The 20,905-nt window shown below is 39.1% G+C and overlaps 1 protein-coding gene across 1 annotated transcript in view; it reads right to left on the bottom strand.

The window, feature by feature from the left end:
• The window catches only part of RASA3 (RAS p21 protein activator 3), a 157,731-nt gene that overhangs the window by 99,125 nt on the left and 37,701 nt on the right, over nt 1–20,905 (bottom strand). The window contains exon 2 of the mRNA XM_042459711.1: nt 1,995–2,112. Within this exon, the coding sequence (XP_042315645.1) occupies nt 1,995–2,112 (118 nt within the window). The remainder of the gene's footprint in view (nt 1–1,994; nt 2,113–20,905) is intronic.

The following is a 20,905-nucleotide window of genomic DNA, read 5'->3' as shown; positions in this document are numbered from 1 at the left end:
AAAAATGAAGAAATTTACAAAATCTCAAAACCTCAGTGAGAACTACTGGAAGATAGAACACACATGGTACTTTACACCTAATAATAATATATAAAACGGGATCGGACATTTGTTGGAAATGGAATACCGCAATAGGATCTTGGTTCCATTTATAGTTTTGGGAGATACCCAAAACTAAAGATATATTGGAAAAGTATACACAGAGAGATTGAGCAAATGTTAAATATAAAATGCAAGTTGAGACCAAAAATTTACTTACTAAACATGATGAACAAAATCCCACCACAAATAGTGAGGAAAAATGAGCGTATATTGCTTTACTTAATAACAGCTGCCACAATCATATTGGTACAATTTTGGAAATGCTAAGAAATGCCAAAAATAAAAGATTGGTTGTTGAAGATATACGAAATGTGTGAAATGGACAAATTAACCAGCTGCTTAAACCATAAAGATATAGATTTAACAGAGAAAGAATGGGCCCTGGTACTGTTATACTGTAAAAACAAACAATGAAGGGTGCGGATCATCAATTAAGATAAAATGTATTAGCTCAACATAATGATAAAATGGTCAAGGGTTTTATTTGGTAATAATACTCTGAGGATACAATGACTTGGAAATTTGGATTATAAAATGAATGCATAAAATAACATTAAGCATTGAGGTATTAAGGGGACTTTGGAAGTTTTGTTCAATGTACATTCTTGATTAGAGGCTGATGGGTTTTATTGCCCTGTAGTCATTTGTAATTTTTGTTTGGAGCATGTTTTTTATTTGCTTTATAAAAAAAACAAAAAAAAAGAAGACTAAAAAAGAATGGAGACTTCTTTTATTGGAAGGCTACTGGAGTTACACAAATTATACCCTTGTAATTACAACCAACATAGGGCTGTGTTGTATAAAGAAAAATCAACTGAAAAAACTCACAAGCCTTGGTTGAACAAGACACTCAAGTCTTTGGAGTAAAAGGAAAACAAGTTTCTAAGGAGACTAAGGACTTTAAACGTGAACAGACAGCTGCTGTGGCAGATGTGTGAAAGCAAAATGAAAACAATTAAGACTGCTTCACTAGAATTTGCCGACAATTCTTCTGTCAGATGAAGAGGATGATTTCAGCAGTCAGTAAGTTGTTTTCAGCGGTCATTTCTTTGCCTATCCTGACTATCACAACAACCCTAAATTGAAGATGAATAGTTGTAAGGGGTTAAGAAGAGGCATAAAGCTCTTCTGCCTGTAGAAATGTCCTGCCAACACATCTAAGAGATCTGCTGACAGAGCATTTTGCCAGCCTAATTGCTCTGCTGGCCAAGATCTCTCTGTAGAAGAGCATGAAGAGAGAAGTAAGGGTGGGGCAAGGGAGAAGCTAAGTTATGCCAGATACAAACTTTCTCCACTCTAGGGACACAATCACCACTGTTTGGTCAAGCAGGGCAAAAATAGGCTTATTCCAGTATGCTTAGGCTTAGTGTCAGCACAGCTAACTCTTGACCATCTTGGACACCAATTTGAATTGCTCTCTAAAACATGGCTAACTTCAATAAGCTTTTCTCTTACTTAAAAACTAACTCCTGCCATAATATCTTGGACCACCAGACTAATTTAGAGTTCTCTGCAGCTCAGAAACTTGGAAAGTCCTGTTCCATTTTCATATAATACAGGAACAGTGGCACAGTGTATTAATATACTGTACCTTGAGAGATATCTATACTGTCTATGCCAGACAGCCATATCAGATTCATCATCTCTCAGAAAGCATCAGTAGGTGATATTAGAAATATCCCTTACAGTAATGGGAGAGAGGGATCATGGAAATATTAATTTTATCAAATGTTACTGTTTCTAAATTGTATTTATGCCATAGCTATATTGTAAGAGACTGTGAAAGCTTCCATTTTTAACAGGTGAGTATTAATAACTTGATAATAACAACATGAATAAATTTAAATATGTATATGTGAGTGCTAGAATATTTTAATTCAAATAAATGTTACCATAATGATTTCTCCACTATTTTGGTCCTGAAAACCTCTTCCTGGTCCAGGTTTACAGTACAGTAGCAATCCCTCATCTTGTTTGGCCCTGGATATGTAGGAAGATTTTTAGCTTCTCCTAAAGACAAAAAAAAAAAGGAGAAATTAAAATGAGAAATGCATTCAAAATAAAACACTGTATGAATAAACTCTGGAGCTGTTTCCTCTTTGGGAGTCATTGGTCCCCTACAGCTAATGGCTAGAATTCTTTTGGGCAGTTCTGAACCTAGAGTTCATGACTGTTTAGGGGTTGCAGAGGAACCATGAAAGTTCTACATCTCCATTTACTGGAAAACAGCTGCTGCAATTGATATGAGTTTGTTCCACTTTTGATCAGGAAGCAGCTGGTTGATAGTCCCATCCAGGGAGCCCTGGTGGCACAGTGGTTAAATGTTGGTACTGCAGCCAAACATTGTGAGTTCGCTCCTGCAGGGCTCCAAGTCAATTCAGCCCTCCATCCTTTTGTAGGTTGGTAAAATGAGTACCCAGCTTTTTGGAAACAATTGGCTAACACACTGTAAACTGCTTAGAGATTGCTTAGCACTATAAAGCAGTATAGAAATGTAACTGTTATTGCTATCCCTCACCTCACAAAAGCAATCTCTGCCATGAAGGGGAGCTGTGACAGAAGTCCCATTTCTGCCTATACTGGAAATCAGTCAAAGAAGGGGATAGGGCTATCAGTCAGCTGCTTTCTGAGCAACAGGGAGACTGATCACAGTGGCTGCTTCTCAGTAAATGGCGACTGGGGCTACTAGAATGGGATTCACTGCTTAGCACAATAACCACAGTATTTACATACATTAATCCCCAGCAAGATTCAGGATGACTTTTTTCACTGATTATACCCAAGTGTTCCTTAGGTTGTTGCTCCTACTTGTTTTACTTATTTTAAATGCCAAGCATTATACAGGCAAACCTCAGTTAACAAAGCCTCTCACAAAGAAACTCCTTTATACAAAGTATTCTAAAGCCTGGCCAGTCCCCCACTCTTCCCCCATGTCTTCTGTCTAGCTCAGTGGTTCCCAACCTGTGGGTCGGGACTCCTTTAGGGGTCGAACAACTGTTTCACAGGGGTCACCTAAAACCATTGGAAAACACATATTTGCATATAGCAATGAAAATAATTTTATGGCTGGGGGTCACCACAACATGAGGAACTATATTAAAGGGTTGCAGCATTAGGAAGGTTGAGAACCACTGGTCTAGCTCTAGCTGTCTTCAGGAGAGTCATAATCAGCCTTTAAATAGGCACTGTGAACAAAGATAGGACACAAATGTCAAGTGTTTTCATGGGGGGGGGGGGGATAAGATGAGACAGTAATGAAAAACCAACTAACCAAAGACACCGCTCTAGTGCTAGAGTGAAGAGGTGAAGGAATTAAAACAAAATCATATATGATTTGAAGTGCATAAATTTGAAAAAAACCATCTCACTCTTCCATCATAATATCAGCCTGACTTAAGACTGCCAGAGTGAAAACTGGAAAGAGCTCCTGTAGAAGGAATTTCAGCAGCTGTTGCCTGTCATGTAACCAGGTAATAAGCAACACTCGCTGAAATTCCCTTTGCTACACAACCATTAAAGTTACAGGAGCCATCTCCAGTTTTAACTCTTCCAGTTCTAGCCTGTTAACTGCCAGCAGCACTAGTTTATTACAGTTCTTTCTGATGTTACCTTTTGGAAGGGGGGGGAGTATAGGAGCTTCTGCATTACTTCTCCTTTGCATATGGGAAGAATCCAAAGTGCAGCTTCTTCCCACATCAGCATTAAGCCTACCAGAAAACAGTGCAAGAATCACTGTAATGGAAGACTGCAGTGCCATGGACGCTTTCTCATGACTTAAAATGGCTGGCACTGCCACACTACAAAAACTCCCATATTGTGAGGGGAGCATCAAAGGAGATCCTTAATCTGCTTAGTACAGTAAAAGCCAGAAGCCAGTTTTATCACAGCCCTGAGGTCTATTTAGAAAAAAAAAGTAAAATAGATACAACTCTCTCCTTCACCCTAAAACCCATGAGTGGTTTTTATTATAGGAAAAGCTGTTTCTTTTTCCTTTGAGGATTTGAGGAGGCATGAATCCCATCTGTATGATTTCAAGTGTGCTTGTGCAACACAGAGAGATTATTATTAGGTGATACACTCTTTCCTGATTAAAAAACAAAAGGAAAAACTAAATCTTATTTGGACTTACATTCTGGAAAAGACGACAAAGGAAATCTAAGCACCAATTACACAAGTGTAACCTCTAGGGATTTTGTTTTTGTTTTGTTTTTTGTATTTTCTGTGTCAGCATCAATGGTATAGTGGCATATTTTGATGTGTAGATGCTCACCATGGCAGCCTCAATAGCTACATTCACAGGGATAATTTACAGGTACCCTCATGGGAATCCACAAGTGTGTTTGTTTTTAAAGTAATTTTTATTGACGTTAAAGTGTTAATCCAGAAAGTGCAGGTCAGGTCTGTTTGCTTACAAATGCAGACAGAAAGAAATCCCAGATCATCTACACACCATGCTATGTTCATTTAAATAATATAGAAGACAAATTAATCTGTCAAATGGATGTAGAGGACAAAAAACACTCAGAACAACAGCTGGGCTATTTATCTTAGAATTTGATTACAAGCATTAGGATGCAGAAAATCTAATAGAGAAAAATATATTAAAAGTGATACATGCACAAGCCATCATCACTAATTTGAGAGCAAATCATTCACTCACAGAGATGATCCATCATCAGCAATAACACACATTTAAAAAATAATACCAAATACCCCCAACAACCACCTGTTTCAACTTCTGGGTTTCGCTCACACCTATATTATTTTTATTCATTTTGAGATTAAAGGTTCCCTTTCTATTTCCCGAAACACTTAAATGAGTCAGCCCAAAAGCATTATGGCAGACAAATATTTTCTCACCTTTAGTGTTAACTATTAAACTAGCATAATACTGAAAAATACAACTTTCTTACCAACCAAATGCATCTGAGGAAGAAGTCTATGAAAGTGTATGCTGCCAATTTCTTTCTTTCAGTTAGTCTCAAAGGTACTACAAGATCTAACCAGTACCAGATTTAAAAAAAAAAAAAAATTAGTACTGTGTCATTTTGAAACACACATTTTGAACACACTCTTTTCAGGAACATGTGGGGATACATCAAGTGTAACTTCCAGTTTCTATAGGTTAGGATGCTACAAAGTTCTGGAGACAGCTGCTATGGAAAAGGATGTCTTGCTATTTATATGGCATCGCTAAAACTAACAGAACTCTCTTTGCATATCAGCAGTCTGGTCTCCAATATTCACCTTATGTTACTGATGTAATTGCTATTCATCTATTGAATTAACTTTCCAGTAAAGCCTGTGCACACATTTGCTAAGAAGACATTCTGGGGCAGTAGTTTTAAATGTTTCTGTTTTGGATGACATTTTGCACATTTTCCCTGTCCTACCACAGAACCCTTACACACTGTATATAAGACATGAACTTAGTTTCCAGGTGGTTCATGAGGTGCCCTTACCATTTCTGTAGGATCTTATCTTTGCTCAGTACAGAGATTGTACTCAGGAGCACATAACACTTCTCTACGGCTGAACACACACTGTAATTCTTAACATGTGATCCAGGTATCCCAGGGAGTTTGTGAAAATGATTTCCCCCTCATCTTTTATTTTTCTTGCTGTTAGTTGGGAAAATCTGCATTTTTCCAGCAGGAGAGGAGGAAGAATGGGCATGGAATTATTTATTGCCTTATTAGTGTAGTTTTCAGAAAATGCAGCATGTGAAGGCAGCATGACACAGTTTGATCATAAGAATGGGAAAAGAAGAATCCTGGACTGATGAAAATCTTCCCAGTTTGAGACTTTCTATGCAAAATTTGCACATGGCTGTTTTGTGCAGAAAACAACATTTTTTCCCCCACAGAAGGTATTCCTGCACCATACAGTCTTCCCTACCCCAACCCACTCATAGGTTTGAGATCCATGGATATAATTATTCATGAGTTTGTCACTGCCCTTCCAAAGCCTCCACTCCCCCTGTCTCCAACACCACCACATGCACATTCAGACAACAGCCTCAGGCTTTGGGAGGGAGAAGCACCAGCAACTGTCATGACTGCTGCCAACTGCCTCTTGAAGCCTTTATGGGCTGTACACAGCTGTGCGCCTTTTTCAGCAGCCTGGTCTTTTTTTCACCTTCCTTTTCTCCCCAGTGAGGAAGGGTGACCTCTATGTGCCTGAAACTGGGAAAGGGTTACTGGACTGCTTTTTAATGGACACTCTTCCACCCCTCCCATCCCTCCAGCAGCTGAGGCTTCATGGAGAACTATCAGAGCAATCACCCCAGATGAGGTAGTGGCGACAAGAGGAACATGGAATTAGGGTCGTCAAAAAGCAATATAGAAACCTCTTTCCAGTTTCAGGCATACAGAGGCCACTCTGCCTCAGTGGGGTAAGAAGGAAGGTGATACAGACCAGGCTGCTGCAAAGGGTGTACAGCTGCCCACAAAGCAACAGGCTTTTGGGGGGGGGGGTGCTGCTGCTTTGCCTCCCCAAGCCCATGTTGTTCTGTGAATGTGCATACAGCAGTGTTGGGCTTGGGGAGGGCTGAGCACCAGGCAAGGCCATCTCTAACTGCCTCCTAAAGTAGCCTGCTGTGTGCACAGCTGCAATTGCTCATCCTCACTTCCTCTCCAAATGCAGCAAACATGGTGACCCCAGGATTTAAGAGAAGGTGGCAGCAGAGAAACTCAAGCACCAGGTGCACATTCTTTGTATTCCTCCTCTAGGGAGTCTCCTAGCTGCCCACTTCACAAGCCTGACAATAGCAATAGCGCTTACCTTTCTATACCACTTTATAGTGCTAAGCACTCTCTTAGGAGTTTATCACACACCTTCAGTCCTGTCGCCCCAAGGTCACCAATCTGCGACAGGAGCCTCCTGGTAGGATTGCGCCTGGCGTTATTAAGGTGGAATGCTTCTATTTTCATCATGGAAGTGTTATTGTAATTGTTAGGGAAAGGGCCCTTTTTAAATAATGGATCAAATCGTTATTAAAAAATGGCTTTCCCTAACAGTTATGATAATGCTTCAATGATGAAAACAGAAGCGTTCCACCTTAATAGCGCCAGGTGCGATCCCACAAGGAGGCTCCCCTTGCAGATTGGTGATGTTGGGGCTATGAGAGCGTAGAGGAACGGAAGGTGTGTGATAAACTCTTTAGTGGTTTACAATGTGTAAGCCAATTGGGTACTCATTTACTGACCTACAAAAAGATGGAAGGCTGAGTCAACTTGGAGGCCTGCAGGATCAAACTCAGCGTTTTGGCTACAGTACCAGCATTTAACAACTGCACCACCAGGAAGGAAGCCTGCTCCTGCCTCCACTGTATTTGTGAGGGTTTTTTCCCCCACTTTCGCTGGGGCCCTGCACCCCTAACACCCACAAATGAAGAGGGCTGGCTGTATTATTTTCTGTGCAGAAAATGCTGTAGATGCAGAATTATTCTGCACAAAATTCACACACGGATATATTTGGCAGAAAACAGCATTTTTGAACTACAGTCTACAAAATCTGCATTGCTGTCTAAAATTACCCACTGTCTCTTTCCAAAGAAAAAGAGCAAAAAACTACATCCCTAGCAGCAGATTCCCACAAACCAGCAGTTTTCAAACTGATTAACTCAAGCTGTATTATTGTGCATTATTATTATTATTATTATTATTATTATTATTATTATTATTTTATAGATCTGGTATAGGTGTTTACATGGCAGTGGTGGCTTTTAAGTTACAATTCCTGTTTGTGTACCTTGAAGGGAAGTAATGCGACGAAAGCAGGGCTGTAAAGCTTTGCATTTCGCATACAGACGTATGAAATATTTCAAAGGTTTTCTCACCAATGAGTATGTGATAACAAGAGTTTTTGCACATTTGTTATAAATTTTCCCTATTTTTGACTTCTTCATCAATGTGGTTTTTTAAAAATAAACCCTCCATTTTCCATAAAGTATTTTTTTTATGCAAAATGCTTTTTTATTCTTGAAAGTAACGTTTTTCATAAAAATATGTTTTGTGCAAAATACAACTTCTGGTTTGCCCTTGTTTTGTTTTGCTATTGCTGCTGCTTTAAAAAAAATACTCATTTTTTTTGTTCTTGCACAGGAATGAAAAATCGTATGATGATTTCAGTGGAGTGTTTCAATCTGTAGAGATGCCCTTTCTCATGAAGAAGAACTAACTGCTGTGACACACATGAAGGTTACTCAGAAGTGAAGAAACACTCTGCATATGCTCAAATAATTCTTTTAATAATATCCCAGATTTTAGCCCTGATGAGCTATGGCTCAGTTTAATCCTGGGCTCACCTGTTACTCCCCCTCCATCTAATTCTGGGGAAAGATCATGAAGGTTAAAGGATTCGCCTTAATTAGAACTTTATATAAGATGTAGATTGTAAGGTACATGTTTTTTAAAAGGTCCTACTTCGAAACATGTGTTAAATGAAGGCATAAAAGACCAATTTCATGTAGTGGATGCAACTTTCTAAATTCAATCTGCTTCACCAAACAACAAGGTGCTGGCAGGCAATGCTCATATTAAGAACAGGTCACTTGAAAATCTAGGGTTCAGGCTGTGGAATCAGTATGCAGATGGCTGTGCATGACCTGATTTAGAAACCACATACTACTGCCAGCCTTTTAATCGTTAGAGGCATGTGTGCGTGCACACATCCGTACATGAACGTTAAGGATTTTTGCTCCATTTAATATCTAGAAATGAAGCAAAAGAGATAATCTTCATTAAGGAAACTCAGTAGTTCTAATCAGAACTTTTTTTTTTAACAGAATAACACAACTAATTAGAATATGGTACAAAGGCTTTGTAGAAAGCAACTGGGTCTGAAGAGAAGTCCCTATACAGAATGTGGAAAGAGGGAGAGGACAAGAGTAAGTCTGATCTGCATGGCTTTATTTTAATATTCAAATGTAGCACATTTCTGAGGCTTCCAGTTAGCTAACTGCTTCACACAATGATGGAGCTCTCCATAGTGATGAACTTACACACACTGTTTAAAAAGAAAGGAGTGCTTTCCTGCATTATATTTGATCCCCTTTGTTCTCATGCAAGATATTGTGTGAATCCCTGAACCTCAGCCCCTCCAAACAAAAGCCACAATCTAGTACTAAGTAGCCTCTCTTCTCCCTGCCACAAAAACACTTTTAAAAATCCACGTGAATTGTTGCTTCCATTCTGATTTTCTTCCATGTGCAGTTGGGAACTGGCCCTAGGGAGGCAAAATGGCAGGGATGGAGACCTCTGTGAAGCTCAAACATTTGAGAAGGTTATCACCTAATATAACAATGTTATCATATTCCTTGTAGATACAGGAGAATGCTCCTTCAAATGTTTGAATCCAAATGAGCCTCTCTACTATGGAATAATTTATTTATTTGATTTATCTCCCACATTTCTATCAAATGGGACTCACAGTGCCTTACAATATAAATTGAAATCAAATCTCTAAAACAAGATGGCTGTCCCAAACACATTATGGGCAACCAGCCAAAGGCTGATTGCTACACAGCTGATAGCCAGCAGCTAATGAGCAAGCCCAGTCACAGAGGAGCTTACAGCCCAGCACTTACTTTCATTTAGTAAATACAAGCCTCAAGTCCCACATAGAAGTTTAGTAGTGTCTAAGTCAGAGAAATGGCACCCGGAGTCAACGTGGATACTCCAGGTCAGGTACACAGCATCCAGAGTGAACTAACACAGTCCGGGTCAAGCACAGTATTCAGGAACATGATGGGAGCTAGTTAGGTCAGATCATCTCTGACAACTGGAAACTATGCCTTATGAGGAGATTTAGGGAGACAGTTATGTTTAGCCTGGATAAGAGATGGTTAAGAGGTTATATGAAAGCCTGTTTAAATATTTGAAGAGGTGTCATATTGAAGCTGCTCCAGAGAATAGGACCCAGAGCAAAGGATTGAAATTACAAGAAAAGAGATTCCATTTTGAGATTAGGAGGAACTTCCTGACAGTAAGAGCTGTTTGACAGTGGAACACACTCCCTTGCACAGTGGTGCAGTCTCTTTCTTTGGAGGTCTTTAAACAGAGGCTGGATGACCATCTGTCGGAGTACCTTGATTCTGTGTTTCTGCATGGCAGGAAAGTTGGACTGGATGGCCCTTGTGGTCTCTTCCAACTTTATGATTCCATATTTCATTCTATGAACTGCTGGAGGGCAGGGCTGGGTATTTATAGATTAGGAGCTCAATGCAGTTTATAGATCAACAGCTCAATACCTTAATTAATTGCTGCTTCTTATACGTCCTCCAAGACCTCCTCAAAACCTCCCTTTGTTGCCTCCACTCAGCAAAGGTAGTAGGGATAAGTTGTCTTCTGTATCTGAATGGGCAGGACTCTTTACCAGAACTGGTACTGCACTCTGGCCAGTCTCTGAGATGTGTGGCTCTGGAACCTCCTCCTGCTTTGATTCAGCAGCAGGTCCCAGTATGTCCACTGCTTCAGTCTCTGGGTCAGAATCCCTGCCCATGTCCTGGAAGCAGGGCATGACAATGGAGTACAAAAATTTGAAAAGTATTAAACCATAAAACTAATCAAAATAAAAGATATTAACATTAAAACAATTAAAATATATATTGCTGGAGGAGATCTATCATATCACCACCTTAGATGTCTTTAAAAAGGCACTAAAGACAGCGGGCTTTCCCATCGGATTTGATATAGAGACGATGACTAAGACCCCCCTCTCTAAGTATGATAGTACATGAATTAAGTTTTGAACATTTTAAGTAACTAATAGAGATGCATAATTCAGTATTAGTATTTTATTGATTGGTCAACTGTATTGTTGTTTTAATGTTTTAATCCCACTTCAATCGTCGGAAGAGGTGGGACATATAAATTATTATTATTATTATTATTATTATTAATATTGCATACTAAAATACTAAACATTAAAATACAATCCATCCAGTTCACACATATCTGGATAAGTTAACTATTCCCCATCACTCTCATCACCTTTTTAAAATCTGTCATTTATCCGTCATCTTTGCCTTTAAAAAAAGACTTCATGAGGTTTTAAAAGCTTGTGTTGCTCTTTCCATTTCCACCAGGGAGCTGGACCAATAAATATCATTCTAAAATATTCTTTCACAAGTTGTCTGCCATTTTAGCATTTACATGTTCTTGATATCTACAGTTAACAGCACGTTAACCGTGATCTCATTTGCTATTTCAGTCTGACATTCTTGTTAGAAACTTCTCAGCAGTTTTTAGTAGCAGTTATTTTAAAAGTGGAGCGTGTTAATTACCCACATAACACAAAAGGCTTGTGAAAGTCTTCTCAGTTCATTTTCATGCCATGTCCATACAGAAAAAGATTTTTAAAAAGCCAAAAGTTTTCTTAATCTTGCATGTCTCGGTTTGAACCTGTCTTTTGTTTCTCCTCCCTTCTCTCTTGATAATAAATTCAGTACTTTTGAAACTGCTGTGTTCTGGGTGGAAGGACAGTCTTTCCCTCTTATGTTATCTGATTGCCTGGGCTTAGGAAAGAGAAGGCTATTTCTCAAAGTTTGCAATAATGGAAGAAAAATTAGGGAATCAACTAAATACTAAAGTTATTTTTTAGAGAAACATGTTTGAGATGGGAAATTCAAGTAATCATCTTTTTTTAAATGCCTATAGAAATATACAGCTCAACAATAATGATCGAAACTGCTGGCATTCGAGTATCTGACTACAGTTACTGTTTAGACTTTTATTCAAAAGACGATGACATTCAGAAATACCATCTGTATAACAATGACCTCAGTCAGATAAGAGTCATAAGACCAATGGCTCATTTAATCCTGCAATCTCTTTGAGGTAAATCACACTATTTCCATGCCCATTAAGAAAACACATACCTGCCTGGAAAATATTCACATTCTACATTGTAAAGTGGTTTGAGCATTGGACTACAACTCTGAAGACCAGTATTCGATTCCCACTCAGCCATGATGAAACCCATTGGGTGACCCTGGACAAGCCACATTCTCTCAGGGGAAGGCAATGGCAAACCTCACCTGAACAAATCTTGCCAAGAAAACTCCATAAACAGGTCGCCTTAGGGTTGCTGTAAGTCAGAAACGACTTGAAGGTACACAGCATGTGCACACATTCAAAACACAACTTTTAAAAAAACCTGCTTTAAAAATGTGGCACAGTGTTATTTTGCCTTCATATACTTGATTCCCTCTTTGTTCACAGCTCCTTTACTGACATATAATGGAGCTTCCCCAGCTACTTGAAAGTACAGCTCTTCTAAAAAGAGGTGGTAGTGGTATCTTCCTGTGCTGATCTCCCCCATTTTAATACTTGTGCAGGTATTTTAAACTTGTGTTTCTGCACAGAATTTTTAGCACAGTAGTAACTACCACATTCATAAGTTTTAAAAGGTCTGTATCCAATTTTTTTTTTTAAAAAAAAGACGTTCTGATGTATTAACACCAAAACCACAACAATTAGAACAGGGGAGGGTGAAGCGTGGCCACAGCCACAACATGCAAAGCGTACCCAGGGCCATTTGTGGCCCTCACAGCCCCTACCCTCGAATCAAAATTATTTTCAAGCACTGTCTCCAAATGCAGTCTAGGAGTGTGCAGGGGATTTCCACCATGTGTCAAGGGCCCCTGGGGCCCCCAAGGTCAAAATCAATTTCTGCAAAAAGAAATTTAATATATTGGTCTCAAAATGCCCCAAAATGGCCAGGAAAAAGGGTGGGGGCCTTTTCTAACACATTCTGTCCACCCCTCCAACCAAAGTTAAGCCCAGGAGAAGTCTTTTTTGTAACACAAAATAAACAGGAGATGACTTCTGTACACTTCTTATTGTTTTAAAAAAGGCTTCTCTTGGGTCTAAAATGACCCAGGAAGGACCCAAACAAGGCCCTAGAGGGTATTTCAGGGCAAACACTTTGTTGATAATTTTTTTTGTGGGAGCAGAGCAGGTATAGCAGAGAGATGTGTGGGTCCTTTAAAGTCTCCAACAGGGTGGTGATGAGCCCCCCTAGCATTCCACAGTTGCACACCCTGGATTAGGGCAACATATTAGGGGTGCTACAGCTCCCAGATGAATTGAATTGGAGGCTTACCCCCCCCCTCCCCAGGATTTTTTCCCTATCACACTTGCCCTCATGGCTGGGATGGTGAGTGGTGTGTGAATGTTTGTTGTTGTTCTGTGCCTTCAAATAACTTCTAATTTATGGCAACCCTAAGGCTGCCATATCATGAGGTTTCCTTGGCAAGTTTCTTCAAAGAGGTTTGCCATTGCCATCCTGAGGCTGAGAGGTTGAGACTTGCCTAAGGTTACTCTGTGGGTTTTCATGGCTGAGCAGGGATTCAAACCCGGGTCTCAAGAGTCATAGTCCAATGTTCAAACTACTACACCACGCTGGCATGATTGTATTCCCCATGTTATTTATTTTTTATTATAAAGGCTTAAATTAACTGGAAATGATGCAACATGATTATCAGGGAAAGCTATTTATATTAAAAGTTGAAGTTCATCAAAACAGGGCAATATCAACAAAAGAAGGGTCCTCCTTACCACAGTTTAAATCTTTTAAATATGTTTTGGTGTGAGATTCTTCTTTAGGTCAGGAAGGATGTGATCATCAAGTATAATTGGTGTTTAACCTTAGACAAGCATTTAACATTTTTATTATTATTATACAGTACTGCCAAAGGTCATGCTCTATTGTGGTTCTGATTGCAATTAAAACTGGCACAGGGAGGGACATAGCCAGCAGCCTAACTCAATTAACTAATTTGGATGCTTGCTGATTTAATATGCTCAAGAGTTAAAACTGCTGAAATGAGATAAAAATAGCCATGGATGAAGCTGTCTTTCTCTTACATTAATTGAGCAAATAAACAAAATGCTGTAGAATAGCTGTTTATTTTCAATCCAAAATCCATAGCAGAGCAATACCTTTCTTAGATCAATCAATATATTATAAATAGTAAGTAAAGTTTCAAGTTTTCTAGAATTATTCATCATGATACATGTTAATCAAACGAAAAACTGAAAGGTAGGAAAAGTAATTGATGTTCTAGGTATGAGCCTAAATTCAATTTTTAATCCCAACTACAGTATAGACAACAAATATCAACAGGTTGTACCTCGGACAGTTTAAATAAAAATCCCCCATCCTGAGCTGGAAATGCATCCAGTTCCCAAGCTTCTCACAAGGTTCGTTTGGCACTAGGACTGACACACATCATTAGGATAAAACAAACTTTATTGATTAAAAATAAATGCAGACAATGCTTTACAAGAGAAAAAAATAGTGTCTCAAGGTCAAATAGGGAGCTGACTTCCCTCACAGCTGATGACAGACTGGGACCTCAAGCCCAAAAGTAGTTCAATCTTGAATAAGTCGACAATGCATTCCCTAAACCATGATCAAAATATGCATTGCAAGCAGCATTTTTTTATACTATATGTCTAAGCAAAGAAACTCCAAATGCGCAGACCCGTTTCTGTATTCTAGAGAATAAAGGTGGTGTGAAATATGATTCTAATTCTACAAAATGCAATTTTAAACGTTCCTTAAATGTTGCATAGTACCATCGCGGACAAACTGGCAAGTGGTCCTGGTGGCCAGGATGCTCTCTCACAACAATCACTGCTCCTTTTTGATAATATAAATTCCAGCCATTTCAATCTCCCTCAGGCAAAATACACCCATCCCTTGCCAGCAAAATAGTGAAGATAAACTAAACTATTTTCATATTAGGGAAGCTGGAGATACAATCTCAGGTGTAAACTATGCTTAAAAGGGCAACAGAAGACAAAATGGATATTTTAACCTGGTAACTGGAAGACGTGTTATCCCTCATTTGCACATATATGTAAAATAAAATTGAATATTCTTATAGTATGAAATCTTCTTTGCTCAGTTTAAGGTCCCTTGTGACTGAGATTCCATTTTATTAAAAGGGAAAACCAAGAATTTTAGGTTTGCATTTCTAATCCCTGAAGCCCTGGTAGCAGTCAAAATGTAACCTCGCACTTATACAGCACCAACCTATTGCCCTTCAAATATGCGGTACTCTTGGGGAAGACTGATCTAGCCTAATGAAAAGACTGAAAGAATTCAAAATCTTGCTTATTATTTAGCAGTTGATATAATAAAGGTATTGCCCTGTACAGGATTTTGGACTTTCTCAGAGCTAACTTTAATTTTGGGGTACTTAATTCATATTATTTCTATGTTCTCCACCATGAAAAGAGGGTGATAACAATGGAATTAAAAAATAAAATAAAAATTAGACAGTTATAATATAATGTGTGAGTACCACACTCAGTAGAGGATGAATTCACAGACCTGAAGCCTCCTGATCCAAAAGACCCACTGTATGACAAGAATATATAAATGTGTACAAACAGTCATAATTCCCATCAGTCTGCTAGTCAAAGATTTTGTTTCACCCATCCCACAAAATAAAGTAAGGCTCAACATTATTATTAGGATGTAGGATTGTTTAGTGATGGAGCCCTAGCTCTGTGTGATAGCCTTGCCCTAAAGAAGTGCCTAGTGTTTTCTCTACCTTCCTTGCAGGACCAAATGAAGGCCTTTTCTTTCCCAGAATATTTAGGCAATGTCTTCTTGTTGGTGATGGTTTGAAGGCTCCTAATTGGTCTTGTTTTTTCACTGCTAAAAAAAGGATAGTTTTGGATTAAATAAAACAAAGAGAGAAGTATGTACAGTCATCCCTTGATATTTGTGGCATTGGGATTCGCGGATTTGATTATTCATGAGTCCCTAGCTGTGTGCATGTACACTCTTCCTCCTCCGTCTCTCCCACGCTTTTCCCCTAAGTGAGGGAAAAGCTGAGGACATAGGGAACAACCGGGAGGGTACGCACACACTGCTCTTGCTTCTCCTCCACTGCCTCAGGAGCTACATGAGGGAAGGAGGGAGCCATGAATGCGCCCTCTCCTCCCCTTCCAAGGCTTCAGAGAGGTCCCCAGAGCTCCCTGAAGCCCTGGAAGGGAACAGGGAGCCGCAACTGAGTGCTCCCCCACCCTTCCAGCACCCCAGAGAGCTTTCTACAGCTGTTTGAGGCTTCAGAAGGGAGATGGTCTTGCCCCAGTTTATTTACAAAATTTGACTTTTGTGTTGGTCTTGGGCTCCTATCCTCCACAAAAGTCAAGGGTTGACTGTATTTTTTAGCAATGCAGATGAGCTTTTCATAATTTTGTCAACTATAATCTAAAAGCTGTGGGGCTATATTTTGCACCTGAAAAGATATGTATCTGCACAACTGATAAGTAACCAATATTTCAGCCTGTGGCTTTGAGCTTGTGTTGCTGTACCTCCACATAAGGTAGAAAAGGGCATTTCCTTAATAAGCTTCATCTTGTGAGTCTATACACTAGGCATATGGGACTAAATACCCTAAAGGCGCCAGATCCTGAATGATCTTAGAAGCTAGGAAGGGTCAACCCTGATTGGGTGGGAAACCATCAACAAATGACAAGTGCCGTAGGCTATACAGTTTATATATTTTATAGGCACTGTCCCCTTGAAATACAATGATGTACCCATTTCTATCTCTCTTTTTCAGAAAATTCCAAAGAAACCAGGAGTGGGGAATGTGTGGTCATTTGCTATTACTGGACTGAAATTCCCTTCAACCTTAGCACAGAAAATGTTGAGAGAGGATGGCAGCTATAGTGCAACGAAATCTGAAGGACCTTTTCCTCCACATTTCAAGCCCGGACCATTAGCCCAAATCCAAAGAGGTAGTTATGCCGGCAAATTTCTTGCTATCAGCAGAAGCAAAGTAGTATTCACCCATGCAATCTGTAAACCACCTCTCGAGGACTGAAAAACCTTCTGCAGTCAGTTTTCAGGTAGCCCACAGAGCTTCAAAGGGAGAAAGTTCTGACATTTTGCAGTAATTCTGAGCCTTACACAACCTAATCTAATATTCAGTGAGCAATATGCATTCTTAATTATTTTTATTCTGTTATTATTTTGTTTGTAGAGTTTTGTGGTTTTTCTAATGTATTTTATAATTCAGTCTTTACTCTGAAAGCCACCTTTCGAAGACAGCCTTGCAAAAAGGTGGCACGTAAATGAACCTGTGAACAAACAGGAATGCATCTTTCCTGTGCAACTCCCACATCAAACATTCAATGCAGCTCCAATAATGAATGTGTGAAGAACTTAACATCAAGGTGATAATGTGGTGGTGAAAACATTCAAGACCACTGAAAGGCACTTAGCTTGAAAACTCCAAGCTGTCAAGAGAGAGCAAGCAGCTCTGATGGAAACACAGGCAAGAGTGACAGCAAAGTAAACATCACATATGTTTGAGTAACATTTTCCATTTCAAATATCCCTGAATTCTAGATAGCAGCCTATTTGATTATCAAAGAGTGAGGAAACAACAAAAATGTTACAAGTGTATGAAGAATCCAGACATTCCATGCCCGTACTTACCATAATTTTTGTCTATGGTTTATCAAAGCACAACTGCTGAGCTTCCTCTTTTTAAAACTGGAAACAACTTGAAGGCACACAACAACACAATATACCACCGAGGGGGAAGTAATGAGGTGGCACTAGAAAGTATAGCTATGGGCACACAGCTGTCCTGAGCAAACAGTCTAGGCCAGTGGTTCTTAACCTTTGGTCCATAAACCACAGGGGCTGTGATATCTTCACAGTGGGTCAGCAGAGGAAAGTATGAAAGAGTCCCTAAAGTCTAGAGAACTATGTACCAAACAGATAAATAGCAAATGCCTGAGCATCTTCTTGACACTGATGTGTGATGCCATTGGCCCTTGCTCTCTCTCCTTCAGCTTTCATGAAACCAAATGATGAAGTTGTTGAGAATCCATTTTCTAGTGATCCCATAAATCCTCTCTGTTGGTCCCTAACGCCAGTCTCAGGATGGCATCCAGTCAAGGGAGGGGAGGGAATCACCTCCTGTGCCTTGGCCCTCTGTGATGGCATGGTGGCACCTTCTGGCTGCCCTGAAGCACTTGGCAGTGGGAAACAGGAGAGGCAGTGGCTGAGCCCACTTTTGTAACCCTTAATTCTCAGGGGCTGGCATGGGCACACAGGACTCAGACTCCCTCCCTCCCTCTCACATTTCTCCTCTGCTTCCAGGCAACATGGAAAGTGTAGGAGTGGGAGCCTACTTAAACATCCACCTCACAATTAACTCATACAAGTTTATATGGTAGTTTATAGTCAAGTTTATATGGTAGTTTAATTGACATACTCAGCTATGTAAAACATGCTCCTTTTTAAGGTGTCATAACTCTTGCATAAATTTGCACAACTTTTGTGTTGTGATGGGTGTATAATGTAAGAGTTTTCTTTTACTTTGGTTAGTGTGGCTTCCACTTGATGAGCTAGGCTTTTGGAGATCTGACAAGCAACTGACATTTCAGATTATTTAAAATATATATCTAAAAATTATGACACTACCCAGAAACATCTTCAAAATCCTGAAAAGGCAGTTGTAGGAATCAACCCTTAGAACCCCTTAGAACTAAAGGTTTGTCAGACATTTGCCAGTGACAACAATTAACATTGCATTAACAGTTCTCCTTACTATCCCTGCCCACAGAATTCATCCAAAGTTTATTCTTCTATTTGTATTGTATATTGGCTTGATGAAAACAAACCATTAGCCAGTGAGATATTTAACTTCAAATGGCAGCCAGTTTGTATACACTTGACAAGAGCAACAGGAGGCTGGGTACATGAATTTAGTTAGTCAGTGTTTGAGGCTTACTTACTGAAGGAAACCCAATTAATAAAATGGGGCCCCTTTCTAAGTAAATATGCACAGGATTATTCCGTACATAACCCATATTCCTGCAACCATATGTAAAGGCAAAAGCCCCACTTAATGTGGTATAGAACGGCTATCATTATACAAAGAGCAACAGAATCCTACTGCTCTCTTTTATATAAACAAACATTAATTTTCCTTGGTCTGAAAGCAAGGGACACTTAAAATAAAACACAAACTAAACCCAAGACCAGACAATGTGCTGTGTGATTTGTTATTAATACAAAATTTCAAAACAGTGACTAATCTGAACTTTGTGATAGGAAAAAAACATTGCATGAATCTTGATGCGAGAAATGAGCTCAAACTAAGACTGACTCACTGAAGAATACTAAATTTGATGAAAGCCAAATGCTAGATCATTTTGATATATATATATATATATATATATATATATACTGTATATATAATCTGTGAAAAATATATACATGTATTTCTTTTCACCCTCCTTCAACCCTATAGGATGAGGAAACAAATTTTAACTGATATGATTAGAAAACTGAATGTAGAAAATGTCACTCTTCTTTTTAGATTACACTATATCACTATGTGTGAAAAGTAATGATAACCACGTAACCTAAATTTGAAGTTACGCAAAATCTGTAATTCTGTAACAAAACAATTGGAAAAATGCAAAATTCTGAATTATAAATAATTACTTGAATGTGTAGACAAGTAGAACATAACAACGATATTAAAGGAAAACCACAGAACACCATAAACAGGTTCACAATGGCCGAAATCCATTTGGACTGAGGAAGGCTGTCTAAAACTATCTGGGAAGCTTCTCCTCACAGCAAGGACCACATTGGCTAATGAATTCTGGGTAATTGCCATAAAAACAACAACAACGGTCTGAGTGGTACCCAAAGAAAGATTGCTGAATTAATGTCTTTTCAAATGAGTCAAGCTTAATTAATTGACTGAGGAATATGGAATTGACATTCAAGGTCAAATGTGTATTTCAAGTTTTTGCTTCTCAATTAATGAGTAAAAATACTGTATAAGTATACACCTTGAAAGGTTTTATAGGCATATGGATAATTTTGTTTAATTATTAATTTTTCAGAAATGTCTTCCAATGCCTCAGTTTATACAGGGAAGAAGTAGGGAGTTGGTTGATTTGGCTCCAAGGAAACAAGTACAGAAAATAGGACTGTTACAGTTTACAACTTTGCCCTATAACTTTAGACTAAAAGTCTATCACTTTAGCACAAAAGCAGTACAAATCTGTTCTTGGAAATAACAGCCCCCATATACTGTACACATACTAGTCAGTCTGAGGAAAGTTTCCACTGATAAGCACACACATTCCCAATCTTGCTGCTTCAACCCAGGTTGAAACTGGTGTGTGTGTGTGTGCCAGAGTAAACTTTCTAAGCACATGAGCTTGCTAATATATTGCTACAGTTCTAGAGAGAGTCCTGTAAAAACGTTAAAAGGAAATGAAGTGGGAAAGGGGAAATAGGATAAACAGTGGAAATATCCTGAAAACTGGGTTGGGATGAAATACTGAACACATCTATTTCAATGGTGACAATTACATGTCAACCAAAAGTCTGTTTTTTAAAGATGCATTTTATGTCGGAATAAAATATTTAAGAATATTGTGCTAGAAGATATAACTTGATGCAGCACATCATTCAGATTTTTTTTAAAAAAGTGAGACACTGAGAAACAAATACCACAACCTCTTCACATATTTCCTATGTCTGGAAGAACCCCAAAAACTCATCTTGTGAGTAGCACAGCCCCCACCCACCCATTTATGCACTGTCAGTGAGTAAAGGGATAAGTGGGGATGTGTCCAGCTATCTTATTGCAGGGAGAACACAGCAACAGGCATCTGTAGAGACCTCCACAGGTTCCTTTTCTCTGCAGATGGCATCCTTGTACATCCAGCCAATGATAGACACCTCACCATTTATCCCCCTCCACTCCATTCTCTGACAACATAGTTACATTGAG

Source organism: Sceloporus undulatus, chromosome 3 (assembly GCF_019175285.1).
Source record: "Sceloporus undulatus isolate JIND9_A2432 ecotype Alabama chromosome 3, SceUnd_v1.1, whole genome shotgun sequence".
Lineage (NCBI taxonomy): Eukaryota > Metazoa > Chordata > Lepidosauria > Squamata > Phrynosomatidae > Sceloporus > Sceloporus undulatus.
The sequence above is the reverse complement of the archived record's forward strand: the minus strand, read 5'-3'. Positions and strand labels throughout refer to the sequence as shown.